The sequence below is a fragment of the Rhododendron vialii genome, chromosome 4a (assembly GCF_030253575.1).
Source record: "Rhododendron vialii isolate Sample 1 chromosome 4a, ASM3025357v1".
NCBI lineage: Eukaryota > Viridiplantae > Streptophyta > Magnoliopsida > Ericales > Ericaceae > Rhododendron > Rhododendron vialii.
In genome coordinates this window covers 36221613-36240214 of record NC_080560.1, presented here as the reverse complement: position 1 = coordinate 36240214, position 18602 = coordinate 36221613, and the positions used below count along the sequence as shown (strand labels likewise).

The window sequence follows — 18602 nt, the reverse complement described above, 5'->3', positions numbered from 1 at the left end:
GTACTTGTAACTTGCTCAATGGAGTGATATTAGGTACCGGTGATACTTTCGTGCCATTCACCATATTGGACATAAATCATAACAATCTTGATATTTGTGAGCTGATTAAAAAATCATTTCATCATTTTGTTATCTTTCATTTTTTCTATAATTTTGTGTTAAATACATCGCAGATGCCTATCAGAGAGGCCTGTCATGTAGCTGTCCAAACAAACCATCCGAGTAAACACAAGCTGTGGAAACATACGCAGGCTCGGCAGAATGCAAAAGGACAAGGCCCAACACCTGTGCTGCAAATTGTGAGTTCTAGTCCTACAATTCATTTTTGTTCTTTCTTTTTGATTATTTCATTGAAAAGACAACTAGTTGGAAAGTATTGAATGTGTAAGGGGAAAAATCATCTTATGGTAACACAACACTCTTCGAGATCAATCTGCACGTGACAATCTCGTCGGAACCCCAGTACTTGCAAAACAAACACGGTGAGTGCACCTTTGCCTCTATTCGGCAAAGTCCCTCCGATGCCTAACTTAATATCACGTATGCTCAAAACCCTAACTTCGTAAGGATGATAGTAATATCACAATTGCATAGAGCGTACCTTTGCTTCTAGGTTTTACTTCGTATTTATAGATTCCGCGTAACTTGTTCTCCAAGCACCCTAATTCGTTTAGGAAACCCTACCTCGTTAGGAATCTCTTTCTATATGGAATTTGTTCCATATTATGACTTAATCTTTGCCCATTATGGTAGAATATATTACTCCCCTATTCGTGGGATCCACCCTTATCACGTAAGGAACTTTTTCCAGAACATTCCAGAATGACCCAGCAGCCCACCTTGTTGGTCGGCATAACTCGGTCCACACTCATATGGTTATTACATTTGCTTGGCTACATTGCCGAGCAGCATGACACAAGAACTTTGGTCGGCCTTACGTGCCCTGATGCGGTACTATCTTGCTGCCACGTGTTTCTCTTTTACACATCCTCTTGTGATGCTCCCAACCTGCCACGTGCCTCGTACGTTGGTCGGTTCTATTCTTTACGGTGCACCTGCACATGGTGCTATGTATAGTGCACGTGCCTGGGCTTGATTTCCCTTGCTTGGGGAAAACCTCACTACATGTAGTGATGATTCTTCATGTTGGATAAACTCTTGTTCGCCAAAAGGCAGCATGATATGACGTTGCACCAAATAATTTGAAGTGGATTTGTTATGCCGCTACATCACTAAAGCAATCTAGTTTATCATCTCACCGAAGAAACTTTACTCCCGATAAATAGAACGCTATATCTGGAACAATCAAGCTTCTCAGCGTTCACTTTCTATTGTGTTTGGACACCTCATCTTACATTGGTTTCCCATGTTGGATTTGTAATAGACACAATATATGACCTTTATGCAGAAGACCTTCAATAGATCATGTCTTAAATAGACCCCAAATCCAAATACATGACCAGTTGTGAACCAAGGATTCAATCCCATAGAAGATATGCAAAGTGTCATACGGAGGTCACAACATCATTGGATCCACAAATTTTTTCAGAGTCCACTCCGATCAGTCTCCAAGAAAAACATATCTGCGTTTGCGTTCAACTTCAGGACCTCAAAATCCAGTTAGTGGAAAGCTTGACATAGGAAAAAGGAGAAGATAGCGTACAAGTAAAGGCGATTAGTGGAAGACTAATGATATGTTTGGTTTCTCAAATTGCTTAAACTAATGTGGCCTTCTCCTGTTTATAGGCTTCCATGCCTGCCCAAGAATATTTTAGAGCATGTATGCGTCAACATTCCAATGGGGTGGGCAAGCTTCCTAGATTCTTCCTCCACCTTCTTACTTAAACATTCTATTATGTAAGAGGACATTAAACACATAGAATGCTTCTCCAAAATCTTCTACATGAGTTTCCACTACTCTAGAGTATGGTAGATTTCTCTTCAACTCTTCAAGATGTTTTGGAACATCTAGAATCCTCAAAACACCCTAAGTTCTTTGTGGTTTGTTGCAACGGTTTTAACTTTCTTGGATACTCTAGAACCTTCATAAAAAATTCTGGTCTCCTCTAAATTGGTTAGAAGTTTCTCTACCCCTCTTGAACTTTCGCAATCCTGTTGATGTATATCACCTACGAACATGCTAATGTGCTAGCCTAACTACCGTTATCAAGATACCCAACATCCATCCCTAACTTACTAACATGCCACTACCATTATGTGTCATAAAGATTTTGTCACCAAGTATTAAGCCAAAGTAGGCCACGGTTAGCACAAGAGCGGTTGATCAGTGAGCTATTACACACTTTTTCAATGGTGAACTTGTACATTGGGCAGAAGAAGCCTAATAAATAACTTAATTTTCTTCTGTTACCTTTTTTGATGTTTGTAAAACTCGAATAGCATGTTTCTGGCCATTTAACGTCACAACATGGAACAATATTTTATGAGCCTTGTTTGGATTGAAAGTTGAGGTTTTTTGGGTTTGGTTTTTGGGGTAGTGAGTAGAGAGAGAAATTAGAGTAATAATTGAAGATAGGGGTAATGAGTGGAGAGAGATAGAGAGAGAAATGAGAGTAATGATCGGAGATAGGGGTAATAAGTGGAGAGAAAAATGAGAGTAATGACTGAAAGTATGGGTGATGAGTGTTTTTTGAGTTGCAATTTTTTTTCCAAGTTTGAATCCAAACAAGGCATAAAATTAGTCCAAGCAAAAGTATCTTTGAGTTTTAGAGCTTAAAACATTCACGTCTGCTAAAGCTGGTTCCAATGCCTACCCCTCTTTATTCTAGATACTGTTACACCTTATCTGTCAGACTGTTACTGTCCTATATCTCGATAGAACAATTTAAAACCATGCAGTAAAGGTATATGGGGTACCATTCCAACTCTATATCAGAATCAGATAGTTGTCTGTTGAATATCTGAAAGCCTTGGAAGAAGATCATATTTGATTGCGTACAACAGTTTGTGGCTTCTTTCGTGGATACTTGGATAGAGGTCCCATTTTATTGAATCTCATTTAATTTCAAGCATATCCCCTAGGAATAGCATTCTCGTGATATTGTTGTACTCGATGGGATGTATTCTAATGTTACAGTTGTGTCTGTCTACCAAGATAACTTTTGCATACGTATCTAGATGCCTGGGATTTGGGTTTTACGGTGTGAGGCGCGTAGACATACTCCTGCACCTGGTACTCATGCCCAAGTCCCATGTAACATAAGATTCTTTTCATTCGTTTGGGGAGCTGCATATATCATTCTCAAATTATAATAGGAAATCACATAATGAGGGACCTTAAGATTCTTGGAGACAGCTGAAAAGCTGCTCAAACGAACAATATTTGCATGGAATGTATGTGTATTAGTTAATTCTGTTGCTTCTAGTTGATCTCTTACTTCATCTTATATTTTGGCAAATCAGGTGTCATATGGTTCAGAGTTAAGCAATCGTGGTCCAACATTTGACATGGATTTAACAGATTTTATGGATGGAGGGCAGCCAATATCTTTTCAGAAAGCAAAAGAATATTTTGCCCGAGATCCATCGCAGAGGTGGGTTACTTTCTTGCTTTTTATTTTTCAGATATATCGTACTTCATATCCTCTACTTATCTGGTTCCAACTTTAGATGGGCAGCATATGTTGCAGGTGCAATTCTGGTTTTAATGACAGAACTGGGCATGCGCTTCGAGAATAGTATCAGCATGCTGGTACATGTCTCTCCCTTTTCAGAAAGTATACTGAACTTAACTGTGCCTAATGCTAGGAAATCTTTTAGGCATCAACATCCGTTTCTGTTGACAATCGAGCAGTTTAATTATGTATACCTTGCATATTTACCAATGTTAAGCATGATGTTAATGTCACATTAGCACCCTTAATTTTGAGATGATTGAAAAAGGATCTATGGAGCAACGTTCACTTGCACAAACAACCAAGGATGCCTTTCTCTTTCTGAATTGGACAGGTTCCAACTCTCGGCTTATACAATGCTTGGAGGTCATCCTCATGCATCCCAAAACTAGGAAACAAATTGAATTCAGAGGAAGATATGTTGTTTCCATACATGTGATACTTGATGGGGATTTTGATTCACCTCCACCCAATGTTATGCACTCGGATATGTTGGAATGTGTCCCACATCACCTGGATATGCCCCATTTGTGCTGGTTATAGGGCCCCAGTTTCCCTCTTCTTAACATCTGAGTTTTTCCCTCTTCTTAACACCTGGGTTTTAAGGAGTAATGTGGGCTGGGCTTTTCAACTGGGTAAGGGGTGCGCTTATATATTGGCTGGAACCCTCAAACTTTAACTAGATTGTATACAGACTCGGGAAACAAGGGATCATAGTTTCTATGATTCTAGATCCATTTGGCCAAATAAAATTCTGTAGATAACATGAGTCTTAGAAAAGACACTTTACTCATTTTATAGTAGTAACGCAACAAAATTTATGTACGATGCCAATGTTCCATGTAGTTTATAAAAAGTCTACAATGTGAAGTTTGGGACATGTATCCCAAAGGTGCCAAGTGTTCGTTATGGCTTCCATGTTCCAGGCTTCCTGCTTAATTGAGGAAAGGATACTTTTATATACTACACCATTTTGAGAGTGTCACTAGTCTAGTGCAAAGTTTAATTGTCATTTCAGATAACATTTCAAGCCTTCATATGAGATAAATATCGCTTGCTATTTTCATAGACGGAATCGTCAAAATTTTAGTGAGGATGTACCATTGATAATTTAGCATACTTTTTTTTCTGTGAACTTCCAGGTTTCTTCAGCTGTCCCAGAAGGAAAAGGTGTATCTTCTTCTGCTTCTGTGGAGGTTGCTAGCATGTCTGCTATTGCTGCTGCTCACGGTGATTACAATAGTTCCACTACATCACTTTAAATTCTTTGATATTTGATTGCTTTTTTTGGTTAGCTACTTGATTGTTATTTCATGTTCTGCAATTTCATTTTGTTCCTTTTGGGGTTGCAAAGGTAGTTATGACAATATGAAGAGCTTTGAACTTGGGGGGCATTTTCACTCTAAAATAGGGGGTGCGTTGTATATGAGCTTACAGATTCACAAATGATTGAACTAGCGAACTAATTGAGTGGTACTTTCATATACTATTTGAAGGATTGGACATCAGCCCCAGGGAGCTGGCCTTGCTCTGCCAAAAGGTGGATCAATTTTGTTCACTTTTCCCCCCATGTATCATTTCTAACAATTCATCTGCAAAGTTCATTTCTAAGTTAACAAGTTATTTCATAGGTAGAGAATCATATAGTTGGAGCTCCGTGTGGTGTGATGGACCAGATGGCTTCAGCGTGTGGTGAAGCCAACAAACTTCTTGCTATGATTTGTCAGGTACGTGTCATTGCTAATCTTAGAACAGGTCTACTGAAGTTATTTTGATGAGAGGACTCTGGCCAAACTTATGCTTGATACCTATGCAGCCTGCTGAGGTAATAGGGCTTGTGGACATTCCTAATCATATACGATTTTGGGGAATCGATTCTGGAATACGACACAGGTACCTAAGTTGGTGTATTTGAGGAGTGATCACAAATAATTTCATTGATGCTTTACTTTTTTTAATTCTTTTACAACATTAGTATTTTCTTTATGCTGGTTTATTGTTGATAGTTGAAAGGATTTACCTCTGAAACTTGCTAATTATTTGTCCTCTTCGGATCCCAATTTTCTTCAGCAAAGCTTCCATGCTTCTCCATTCTTTTTGTTGTGCTATTCTTCTTCTTTTAGACGAAACTCTTATGACTAACTAGTGGCCTGCATGGCTCAACCTTGAATAATAACCATTATTCACAGGCACGTTGAGAATCTGTCTTTTCTTGTATTTCCGTTTCATTATGGTCTTTGTATTTCTTTTTTTTTTTATGATCTTGAAGGCTCACACTGCATTAGTTTTGGACCTTTATTAAGAAAATAACTGCTTTCTACAAGAGTTCCTCCTCTATAGTTTGCTTGGGAGCAGAAGTCCAATAGGTCATTAACAATGCCGCTGTACAAAAGCTGAGGGGTATCACAATATTCGTCATATCCAAACTTATTTTCTGCTCCATGTTTTGAATGAGTATCATGTACTTCTCAATGCATGTGTTATCCCCTTTCCTGCTCCACAGAAAGAGGAAAATGGTTAACCAGCTTACTTTTCTTCTCTTATTTTCTGATTTATACCCTCAACAACTGTGATAATTGGATTTTTTTGTTTTTTTTGCAGCATTGGTGGTGCAGACTATGGTTCTGTAAGAGTTGGGGCGTTTATGGGTCAAAAGATGATTAAGTCTGGTGCATGTGCACTGCTTACCCAATCATCTTCTAGTGCAAACGGAAACACTGAAGAATTGGAAGAGGGTGCTGTTGAACTACTCCAAACAGAGGCTTCATTAGACTACTTGTGCAATCTGTCACCTCACAGGTCAAAATATTAAATCTTTTAGACATTGTTTCATTCATTTGACCGAATGCCAGAATGAAATGGTTATTTCGTTTGGAGTACCCATTCCCATGTTTGGTTAGCTAGAAAGCAATGGAATCCATATTCCAAGCGGCATCACCGTTGATCTACATGCATTCAAGTGGGGTGCTCAAGAATTTTTCTTACTTTTTTTCCTGATGTGTTGTGACCAAACTACCTCATAATGAAAACCAAAACTGTTAGGATACCGCTAAACACATCTTTAACTCTTGGGACATCCTCTCTTTCTGTTCCATGTTATCAAAAACGTATATTTGCTCCAATATAATAAAGAAAGACTCATTTTGGTGAAGCCAAGTTTGCTGAGGCCATTCGAACATTTTCATTCCAAAAGGACCTAATGAAGCAAAGATATGCATTGGTTCTTCTTATATGATATTAAACGAAAGGATAAAATAGTATCACAACATAAAGTTGCATCTTCGTTTTTAACAGACTTAGTATGCGCATGCTTTTTTCCGGTAACTTAGATCTATATTAGGAAGAACAACTGCCAAGGGGGAACCCCTCATATTACAACCAAAACAAAGACAAACAACGTATACAAGATAACAAAGAAATCAGCATATTGAGAAACTATACAGCCAGGAATCAACCAATTTTTGCAAAGCAAAGAAGACAATCTGAAAACTTTGAGATTCCTGCTTTGAGAAGTTTTGATCCTGACTTGTAATTTTATTTGACTAATGATAAAGGAAGGAGGTATTGGAATGCCTTCGAACATTTGATTATTTCTTTCTTGCGATAGGAAGTAAACAATAGCAGCTAGAGTTAGCCTTACACGCATGTTTAATGATAACCTTGTCAGTTACTCATCGTCATGTTTTGTGGCAGTTGGACTTCAAAGAAAGGGGGCCCAACATTTGGGAGTCGGTTTAATCTTGTCTTCCCTCAAGTTACAGTTATTAAATTACCTCAACCCGTAGAAATCGTTTTCTTTCAAAGCCTGTTTTTTGATTCATTTGGAACATCCATTAAAGATAATGGGGATGGCAACGAAGAGTCAGAATAATGTCAATGACAATGCAGACTCTTTGTAATCAACCGATGATTCCATTTTGTTCCTTTAACTAGACCAGAATATTCTATTGCAATATAGAGAGATTCTTTCTATGCTCATCATACTAGGTGGTGGTGGTTTTTTTTTTTTTTTTTGCAATGCTTGAAATTTGTTGATGCTATAATTTTATTACTAGGAATTACGTTATTCTCCTTATTTCTCTAACTACATAATTCTGAGTTGCAGGCGCCATGCGTGGGCCCCATTATCTAGTACCCCTAGCATTGGGGGACTCACTCTCCATGAGTGAAACTTCCCATTTCATCTCTCTCTCTCTCTCCCTCTCTCTCTCTCTCTCTTTATATATATATGTCCCAACCAAACCAAACCGAACCTTGTGTCCCAATCAATTGGGTTCGGCTATATGAATCCTGTTTTTCCATTGAGCTCTGTCTAGGGCTACCTCTTCACTTAGACTTAGTAAGCCCAAGTCCTTCCGTATCACATATCCAGAGAGGGTGAAGTGCATACGTATATGGGTAGCTAGCTACCGGAGCCCACACGTCGTGTGTGCAGCTCTGAATTTTGTAGACAAATGTATTATATTTTGCAAATTGTGTTAACTGTTAAAGACATATGGTTCAATGGATAAAGATCTAGCCATATAGTTATAACCTCGTGAAATACAAAAATATCAAATGTGATGAGCAAATAAACAATTACGCTAGGTACTATGTGTGTGTGTAATCTGATAGAATGTTTAAATCTAGTTGGAGGAGCAAATAGAATCATTTGTTCCCAATGTATTCATTGAGTTGCAGAAACTGATTAGAACTTCTGTCTTTCCTATTCTCACTCAAATGCTTATTTTACACTTACAGCTGGTAGAATAGGATTTGCTATTCCTTTGTCATTTGACTTCACCCATACCAATCTCAATAACTTCACCTTTCCTATTTGTTTATGTATTAACTCCCTTTAATTTCCGCTTGTAATCTTTGTTTTAAAATTTATCTAAATGGAAAGATTATTTTCAACGGTCTAAAGTTAAATCTGGTATTTGAATTCTATTGTTCTTTGCTTTTGTATGTTGCAGATATGCAGCTCTTTACTTTAAAATGCTTCCAGATTCTATTCTTGGTGAGGCCTTTTTGGACCAATATTCTGATCATAGTGATCCAGTCACAATCATTGACAAAAAGCGCACTTATGGAGTTAGAGCAGCTGCAAGACATCCTATTTATGAGAATTTCAGAGTCAAGGTTTGTAATTCTATGTTGGGCACTTTTTTTGATGGTTGGCTTGGGCCATTGAATCTACATTGTGGGAGTTATTGCTCTATTTATCCTTGTTCACTTGAAAAGAATGTCGGGACAAACTATTGCCCAACAAATTCCAATAAATAAAGCAAGAAGGAAAGCCAAATTTTTTAATTTACAAACGTGCTTTGTTTTTCCATTTTAAATACCTTTACCGTTAGTTTATTTCAATTTCATGTAACACTATGAATCTATACATTACTTGTTTCTTGTTTCTTGTTTTTGGTGAGAAGGGACAGTGTTGTGTCCACAACCGGACCATAAATGCTATTTGTTGTCAAATATGTAGTGGTGAAAGAATTTTTCAACAAGATGTATTAGAAGATGTATCAAACCTAACATCTTGATTTATCCTTTTGAGTCATTTTCCTCTCTTTCCTTGCCCATAGGCAACATTATATAATGTGACATAAAAATTTTCTATCGTTATATACCGTTGGAGCTTATTTCCTTAAAGTTCATTAACATAAATGCTGTTATACTTTTGTTTCTGGGCTTAGTTGCAGGAATCTCCTCCTGAGGGGAACGAATCATCTTTAGAACCTCTTTTTGCGAACCACTAACCACCATCAGATTATTAAGAAACTAAGTCAAATTTATATTAGTATTTCGCACATACTTAATATTCGTTAATGTTAAAAATTATTTCGTCCAGTTGACATACAATCTCCTATATGTTTTCAGAGTTGAATGCATATGTTTGCAGTAAGCGAAAATGAAATCTTTCTATGTATTTACTTGCATGCGATACGGATGCTCCAGTAGGTGATCCCAATCTAATTGGACCAATATCATAACAACTTAACCTTTTGGCGATACTGATGATCAAGCAATATTTGGATATTTGCAATGTTTTTGCTCCCACATGTTTGCTATTGTGATACCGTTCTTTGTATATTTGTCACCTTATTTGTCTATTTAGATGTCCACGTGCAAAGCACGGTCACAGACTCACACATGATAACTAATATAGTAGGTTGGTTGATAGACATTGTTGAGTCCATTTCTTCACAAGTAATGCTTTTGGACAGCAAATCTAATTCTAGGAGTTTTTAGCTTGAAGTCTCTATTTTTCTTTTTGTTCGAGGATTTATCTTCTTGAACTTCGCTTGTTTGTTTGTTCTTTTCTAGTGTGAGTCAGTGTGTGATTTCCTTATGTTGACTTATCTTCTTGAACTTCGCTTGTTTGTTTGTTCTTTCTAGTGTGAGTCAGTGTGTGATTTCCTTATGTTGGTCAGCATTACGTTTGTGCAAATTGTGATTGCTGATAATTAACGAGAATAATTTTAAAGGAGGGTGAACATTACCCTCCTTGTGATTGGTGGAAATTGTGTGGGTCCTACCACAAACTAACTCATTATCATTATTCCTTATTGATTCCGTGAACCCTACCCAATTTCCACCCATCACAAGGAGGGTAATGTTTCTCATAAGGGTTCCTTCTCATAATTAACCTTTTAAAAAGGGTAATCACTTCTCGCCATGTAACCAGAAATGATTGGTCAAATACTCAATAGCATAAATCATGGTCATGGATATCAAATTATTCATTGCAAGCCTGCAGTCCTGTGATCCACCTAATACTTCCACTCTGCATAATTCATAGCTGGAGGAGCATTCTGTGGTTCTAACCATCTGAGGCTCACTCATAATTACCAAAATGTATAAGTGCTCTCAACTTCCTGTGCATCATTGCAAAATGAGAACCATATAAATGCATAAAATAACTCTAGTCTTCCTTGGTATTTTCCCTATCCATCATCCTCATGTCTAGGTATTTCATTTTGAGTTTGAACTTTTTGTAACTGATGTGGCTTACATATCATATGATATTTGTTGTGTAGGCCTTTAAAGCTCTATTAACTTCTGCTGCCTCAGATGACCAACTAACTGCTCTTGGAGAATTGTTGTACCAGGTACTTTTCAACTATTTAACTACTTAGGCTGACGCTTGTTACATTTCTTATCAAATTATTCTGCTATGAAGTCTAACAAATATTGTCACGCCCTCGATTTTTAACATAAATAACAATGCTATTTTAAATACGAATCCTCACAATAGTACATACGGTACCCCAAATTACAATACAGTTTCTGAATCTCACAAATCTGTCAATTGATACAGTATTCCAAAATAGAGAGAATAGTACAATGCAATTTAATTTACGATGAAAGACAAGTACTTCAGAAAATAACTTTAGTCTGTGATGTCTGCATGCACTTCACACCCTCCAAGACTATGTTCCTGTAGTGTACCTGAAAATGATAGGTTGAGCTACACTAGCCCAGTAGAGAAATCTATACTCAAGTTATATGAAAATGCGATGAAGTATGCACAAAGAGTGAAAGAATTCGATAAGTGAAAGGAGAAACACAAGTTTATCACAACGAAAGACAGACTACGGCCAAAGAGTTCCAAACAATTTGTAAGTATTCCAAACCGTTCACATGTCATGTAGAAACATTATTAAAATCACATCAATCAAACGTACTCACAATAGGTTCGCAACCATTTCGACACTTCTCACAATCTCAACCACTCTGCATTTCCACCCCTTGCGTTGCAGTCTGCATTTCCATCCCTTGCGTTGTAGTCTGCATTACTACCCCTTGCGTTGCATCCATTTCCTCATTCCAATTCTCAATTACATTCACTCGAATCCCAACAATCACACAATCCCTTGAACAAATACTTCTCATAATCTCATAACGCAATAAAGCACGTCAATCAAACCGACCTATAGGTTTAACACACATCGACAATCACATTTCAACGCATTCCAAAAAATCAATCATAATAGAACATCAACTGATAAAAGAGTATGCGCCTTTTTCTCTTAGTATATCACAATATCGTATCAACCTCCTAACAACTCTACAACATGCTATCCGCTAATATTAATATTTAGACCTCATGGAACGAGCGCCAAAAGAGTTTGAAGAAACCTGAACGATCAACGAATCATTAGAACTTGAGTAATCAAGCTTAGGAATGATTTAACGATGCTTAAAATGGATTAGAAATGATCGAAAGTCAAAAAAAATGGATGAACGAGAACTAACGGACCAAAACTGTCCCAGCGAGCAGTCAGTGTTCGACAATTCGTTAAAAATTCCATACTCAATATTTTTCAATGATTCCAACGCCAAAAGATCACCAACTTACCAATCTTTAAAACCCATAAGGACCCACCAATAGCGTCATTTAACCATAACAAACAATGAAAAACGCAGCCCAGTGCGCTGCCCAGATTTTCAGATTTTAGTTCAATCTTCTAAAAATCACTATAAATCGAGTTCTTAATATTTTTGAGTGATTTCAGTCCCAATAGTTGCACGATTGAATGAAGCTTAAAAGTCACGAAGGAACCCTTGTCAAATCTAGACTCCAAGGGTGGTTACACGAATCTGTCACGCAGCATGACAGATTGACACACCTCTACTCAAACGATCATAACTTTCTGTGTACTAAGAGTTTTAAGTCGATTCCGGTGGCAAATGAAAGCTAACTTCAAGACCTTCGAACCGATATAAAGTTTGTATAAAACGGACATCGGACGAGAAAGTTTTGGCCGATCGAAGTGGGCTGAAACCCAGAAAACGAGACAGATTGCAGACCAGTATTCTAAAAATCACCATAAATTCAATTTTCAACGGTTTCGGGTGATTCCAGCGGCATTAGAACGGGCTTTAAGTCTACTCTATTTCATACGAAGGAACCAAAATTCAATTCTCAAATTAAGAAGGCGTAAAACCCCGAAAACAAAGGCCCTGTTCTGCAGATTCTCGGAAATGGAAGAAACAACCTCAAACAACGAAACAAGGCACGATCGGGGTACATAAACACCGTATAAACGCATAACAAGAGTAAGAAATCCCTACCTCATGGGTTTTGAGCAAAACCCGACCCTTTGACCGAGTCAACCGAGCTCCAACGACGTCCGATCATGAATTTTCTTGGATATTCGGAAAGCCCGTGTTTCGTATAGCAACTTTAATTCTTGAACTTCGTTCGGAATCACGCTCTAAGGTGAAGAGATCGAAGAGAGAAGAGAGGGAGAGTTTTGCGGATGGAGAAGAGGAGGGAGAGATAGCCGAGAGTGAGGAAGGGGGAAAATGGGAGAAATTATTCTCCTGGGAAAATTAATGGCATGGGGAGTAATCCCATGCTTCCACCCCACACACACACACATGCACCTCTCGCACAATTATCCTTATATCCTCCCACGAAGAAGTCACACCGAATATCCGCACTGTCTATCTCGACGGGTCGTACGTTCATAAAAGAAAAATACGACCTCAAAAATACGGATCTCTACAAATATGTTAGTACTTAGGAGGTTCCTTAAGTTCATGAGAAGCACTGTGTTTTGAACATGTCATATGGTCTATCATCTGAAACACATAACTAGTAGGTCCCTTAAGTTCATGAGAAGCACTGTGAACATGGCACAGGGTGTGTCGTCTGAAACCCAGTTATGTGCATCCAGTGGCGGAGTTAGGATTAAGAATCCCGGGGGGTCGAGTCATTGCGGAAAATTTTTTAACATCACACATCTCTCTATTACTTACTAAATAAGTAAAAGAAAAAACTAACAATATACTTGCATTCCATAGTCAAAGGATAAGCCAAAAAATATTTTTCAAGATTGATTATCCATCAAAATAGAACAAAAGTAGTTTAATAATCTATCAAAGTGAAACCGACATGTTTTAAAATCTCCAAAATCATCTAGGATTGATTGACGCTAAAATAAATTGCATCGCAATTTCCCTTTCTATGTATACAATCACCTGTCTGCTGGAATCAAACATTCAAACTGATTCAATTGAGCAATTTCAAGCTTATTCAATCAAAGAACAACATGAAAAGCAGTAGGAGTCGCCAGTTCGTAAGTCCTAAATCAATGGAAGCAGAAAGGGCACCGGGCCCCTTAATACCTCTGCCCCTGTGTGCATCTTTTGTGGATGAAATTTTTACAGTTGTTATCATTCACAGTTTTGGATCAAACCCTTGATTAACTTTGTATCCCAAAATGAGAATGCATTTTGTGTCTCCCGAGCTTAGTGGCAGCTTTGCATCAAAAATCTTTTAACCTGCATTTATCCATTCACAACCAAGTTCTACAATCATGCTTTTGGGACTGCAGAACAGTTTTTGTGGTTGAAATTTTCAAAAGGAACCTAAAACATGAAGGCAAAATTGATGGTAGCTGTTGTTGATGCACTACTTTGGTCTGCAGTGTCACTACAGTTACAGTGCTTGTGGACTTGGCTCGGATGGGACAGACGGGCTTGTTCAATTAGTACAGCAAATGCAACAAAAGAAAAACTCCAACACTGAAGATGGAACTTTATATGGAGCAAAGATCACTGGTGGTGGATCCGGTGGGACAGTTTGTGTCATTGGTAGGAATTGTCTTCGGAGCAGCCAACAGATTCTCGAGGTAAGTTTACACATTTTACTCAAAAAGAATTTGTAAAGACATGTTATTTTATAAGATTTTCTACATGCTTTACTGAAGGTTATTGGTCTGAAAACATCTTTTTAGTTATTTCATGCATGTGTAACCCAGAAAGGTGTTTGCTCAAATAAATAAATAAATAAATCAAAAAGGTGTGGTTTTAGTCGATGTATTAGGAAAGCTTCCTTCACAAGGTTAACTCTGAGGTGAAATACATTAGACCTGATGCTATATTTAGTACATTTATAAAATAGTCTCTTGTAGTGCTATATTGAAAGGCCTATGGTAAACTTTAGCCAAACTTTGTGTAGCCTAAAAAGAATGATTTCTGATTACCGTCAAATATTTTTGTAACTAGTCAATAATTCCTAACATTTTGTTGTGTACCACACACTCATTCGTAATTGACCAGAATAATATGTGACAAATGCCAGTAAAAGTTGTAACAATTTAACCGAAAACATGTTTTACTAATCGAACGATAACAAATGGACAACACACACATGAACTATAAAATTCGTAAATAACCATACTTATGATAAATATGCCTAAGTTCACTATTTTACTTTACATACTTATTCACAACTCCACCAGGAAAAAACGTAACATGAATCAAAATACTTGTACTGAACGAAAAAAAGAGAGTATATCACATCAATATGGTACACACCGTGTGTACCATAGTTTTCTCCATATTGCTGTATATCTAAATAGTCTATAGAACCAATTGCTATAAAGAAAAGGCATTCTCTGGTATCTACAAACCTCTAATGATTGCTTTCTATAAATTAGTGCGATTCAATTTGGACAAGTGGTGAGCAATCTCATTCATACACACTACTTGGTAACCATAGCTTGGATTTTTCTACCTCAACTGCGCAGATACCTTTGCCCTAACTCACGAGTACCCTTCACTAACTGAGGAGATGCCCCTCATTCGTGGTATTTTTTCGTATCTCGTAATCAAAAGTTTGAGGTTGAATTAGTAAAAATATGTTAAATGATAAAATAGATACAAATTTATCATCAACCTGATGGCTTTTCGTATATTGAAGGCAATTCACCACAGTACTTTGGAATCCTATTAAACATGTCTTTCTCGAGGCTAGGAGAATGAGAAGTCAAAAAAAAATGAGGAGACTATAAAGGGATTTGGTAGACCTGGTTGGTGATATAGAATTAGAGCAATGTGAAGGAGTAAATAAGTATCAACGTCAAAGAGCTAGTAGGAAAATAAGTTCCGAATCCATAGATGAAGTTAGTAGTTCTTTTCTAAAGCTTAGTGTTGCACTTTTGCAAAACACCTTCACAACCATGGATAAATTGCTCTCATTCATTCCTATCTCCACCCAAGAGCGCCGTGTACCTCATAGTAGGTGTCGATTTATTGGGTGGGTGTTTTTATTCTTCATCCCTTGCCAGACATTGCCGTAATCTCTTTAAGTGTCTTTTAGTTCAATTTGCAACAATTGGAGCACTACTTTGTGAGCGAGCTTTGTTATTCGTATTCGTTTGTACATATCTTTTGGGACATAATGGCCTCTTTGCAATTTGAATATGCACAGATTCAGCAGAGATACAAAGGTGCCACTGGCTACCTGCCATTTCTTTTTGAAGGTTCGTCTCCAGGTGCTGGGAAGTTTGGGTATCTAAGGATTCGTCGCCGGCACCCTCCTAATTTTAATTGAATCTATTGCTAAGAAGAATGTTTATCCTATTGGAGATTGATATCTTATTATTCTGGTCTCCTTTTTGGGTACCAGTTCTGAAATCAATGTTGAAACTCCACCTCAAGTGGTGGTGAGCATTTCACAGTTGTGAATATTTAAATAAAGGTTGGTACTTTCCCTCCTCTTGCTGGTTTGTTTGGTAAATCAGCACCAACTTTATTGCTTACAAATGTTTGCAACAAGGGCGGGCTTATAGATTTGGGAGCCACTTCCATCGATACATCAATGCTAAAAACAAACCGAGCATTCTTTGCTAAGTGATGGACTATTCAATTAACAGCATCAGTTGTTTCTCCACTTCTCTAAAATTGAAACATTATCTGTTATCCTCTAGGACACTACTAAGCTGACATAGCACATGATGCGCCGCAGATGGCTTGATGGCATCCCATTGTGTCCTGTCCCGAAGTAGGAATAGGATACTCTCCGGTTCCCAAAAAGGGACTGGACAGTTCTGGTGATGTGTGATAAATATGAATTTTTGCCTTCTCTCCAAGGAAATGAAAGCCATCCCTGATGTGTGTGTTTTCTTTTCCTATCAATGGAAACTGTCCCAATCTTTGGCAAAAACAAAAATGTTTGCAACCATGGAAAAAACGGATTAAGGGGAGAGGGGGGACGAATCACCCTCTCTGGACGATAACCATATTGCTCACCGTAAAGGATAACGGAGTACGATGCTGATCTTTTTCTTCTTCCTTTTTCGTGGATCAAGATACAGATCTAAACTATTCAATGTTCTACCGTTGTTTTCTATTTGTAAAATTACCGTTGTTTTAGACTTCTTATGTTGAACTTGAGAAGTTAATTCACTTCTCATTCTCAACCTAAGAAGTTGTATGGGATTCCATCCAACGTGTTGTTGTCCATCGTAGCGGTGGTGCCAGTGTGTCTAACAATACTTCTCGTATTGGATGTGAGAGTCCTCTCTTCTTAAACCTGAGAAGTTTAAAACAACGATAATTTTATAAATAGTTTGAAAACAATGGTAGAACGCTGAATAGTTTAGAAAACTACGGTACTTTCATAAAAAAAACTCGGGGTCGGACTTGGGGACTCTCTCTCTAACCTCTCTTTAGGTTGGAAAGAGAAGCTCTCAAAAATTCTCTCCTCCAACAATTTTGTTCTCCCATCTAGTCTAGCGTTAAAACCCATGGCAAGTGCCAATTTATCCCAAAAGGACTCGACTCGAGCATATGCTTTGCACAAACTTGTAAATGACATTGCACAAACTAATAAGCCTAAATTCAGTATTTAACACATATCCTTCCATTGATCTTGCCATGTGGATGCTGGAAATTATGAAGAGTGAATGTATCCTGAACCGTTCACTTCATATAGCTCGACACGTAGAACAACCCCATAGAAAATCAAGTTGATCGAATATTGGTAACCTCATGAACGAATAACGTTTTCGAGCCTGATTTTTCGAACAATAATAATAGCTTTGTACGAATGTGTTTTTGCGCACTGAGTTTTCGACTTAATTTTTTTACGTGGTTGTTTTGCACGTCAAGCTCTACAAAACGAGTGGTTTGAATTCCATTCTGAGGCTTGAGACAGTGCTTCAAGACATAGCAGGCCCCTGGTTCCTACGATGTTACGTTACTTTGAACATTAATTTTCCATTCACTTTAGTCATCAGTCATTAGTGCTTCAAGAATACCAATCCAACAAAAATTTTACTCTCATAACATGGTGTCTGGCTCCACCTGAAACCAAAATAATGGGAGAAAGGGGAGGCCCGGCCCGGCCAATCGCGGCCGGATCGTTACTGTCATGCTTGTTATACATCTTTTGCATTAATGTTACACTAGTAGCCATGCCTCTGGTCATTGAAAACAGAAGTGTGGTAAGAGATAATGCCATTGCGTGTTGGAGAGGGGAAAACACCAACGAACCTTGCGATTTCAAAGTGAATGTTACCCGGGGGGAAACGGTTACAGTCGATGTGCGTCCGCCGAAGAACGAATATGATGGGTTGTTCTGCTTTCTTGGCTTCCAAAAATGGACCATCCTGCTAATAGGTTACAAATTAGGTACCAACGGGGACGTGCTCGATATGAGGAGATGCAGGGACAAGTGCGTGTTACGATTCTTGGACGAAACTGCACAATGGTTGAATGAGGAGAATCAGAAGTGGGAGCGGGTGGGATCGTCACCGGATATAGGATGAACTGATTAATTTTCTCAATGATGAGAATTAGAACCGGGAAAGATTTCTTGTTTAGGCTGAAAATGGTGTTCATATACCAATTTATGGAGTACGGGATTTGAAGTGTTCTGTCTCGTTACTTGCGTTCAGATAGGATAGAAAACATAAAGGGATGAAAAGATCGAGTGAAAGAGAAATTGTGAAAGAGTGTACAAAAGAGACGAAGTTGTTTTCTTTTTCATTTTTTTTACGTGTATTGATAAGAGAATTATGTTAAAAGATCAATTTTTACTTTGGGCAAATTCTCTCCGACTTGGGCACATTTGTGACATTTTTTTTTACCGGGCATTGAGTTACGGCCAATTTTTTTTGCAACTCACAATTGCCAATTACAACCCATTAGAAAAACTAATAAATTTTAGGACAAAAATATCCTCAT

The 18602-nt window shown here is 37.9% G+C and overlaps 1 protein-coding gene and 1 long non-coding RNA gene across 2 annotated transcripts in view; one reads left to right on the top strand and one right to left on the bottom strand.

Moving 5' to 3' along the window:
• LOC131324093 (L-arabinokinase) overlaps positions 1 to 16130 on the top strand; it is a 39115-nt gene extending 22985 nt beyond the window's left edge. Inside the window, exons 18-29 of the mRNA XM_058355920.1 lie at positions 174 to 299; positions 3424 to 3554; positions 3631 to 3712; positions 4778 to 4865; positions 5132 to 5175; positions 5267 to 5362; positions 5452 to 5528; positions 6237 to 6434; positions 8591 to 8756; positions 10658 to 10729; positions 14057 to 14260; positions 15844 to 16130. Coding sequence (XP_058211903.1) covers positions 174 to 299; positions 3424 to 3554; positions 3631 to 3712; positions 4778 to 4865; positions 5132 to 5175; positions 5267 to 5362; positions 5452 to 5528; positions 6237 to 6434; positions 8591 to 8756; positions 10658 to 10729; positions 14057 to 14260; positions 15844 to 15966 — 1407 coding nt within the window. The 3' untranslated portion in view covers positions 15967 to 16130. The remainder of the gene's footprint in view (positions 1 to 173; positions 300 to 3423; positions 3555 to 3630; positions 3713 to 4777; positions 4866 to 5131; positions 5176 to 5266; positions 5363 to 5451; positions 5529 to 6236; positions 6435 to 8590; positions 8757 to 10657; positions 10730 to 14056; positions 14261 to 15843) is intronic.
• Positions 10827 to 14050, bottom strand: LOC131324094 (uncharacterized). The gene is made up of 2 exons (XR_009199226.1): positions 12696 to 14050; positions 10827 to 11069 (listed from the first exon to the last, which is right to left on the bottom strand). It is a non-coding gene; the product is annotated as an uncharacterized LOC131324094 (long non-coding RNA).
• Positions 16131 to 18602: the final 2472 nt, after the last annotated feature.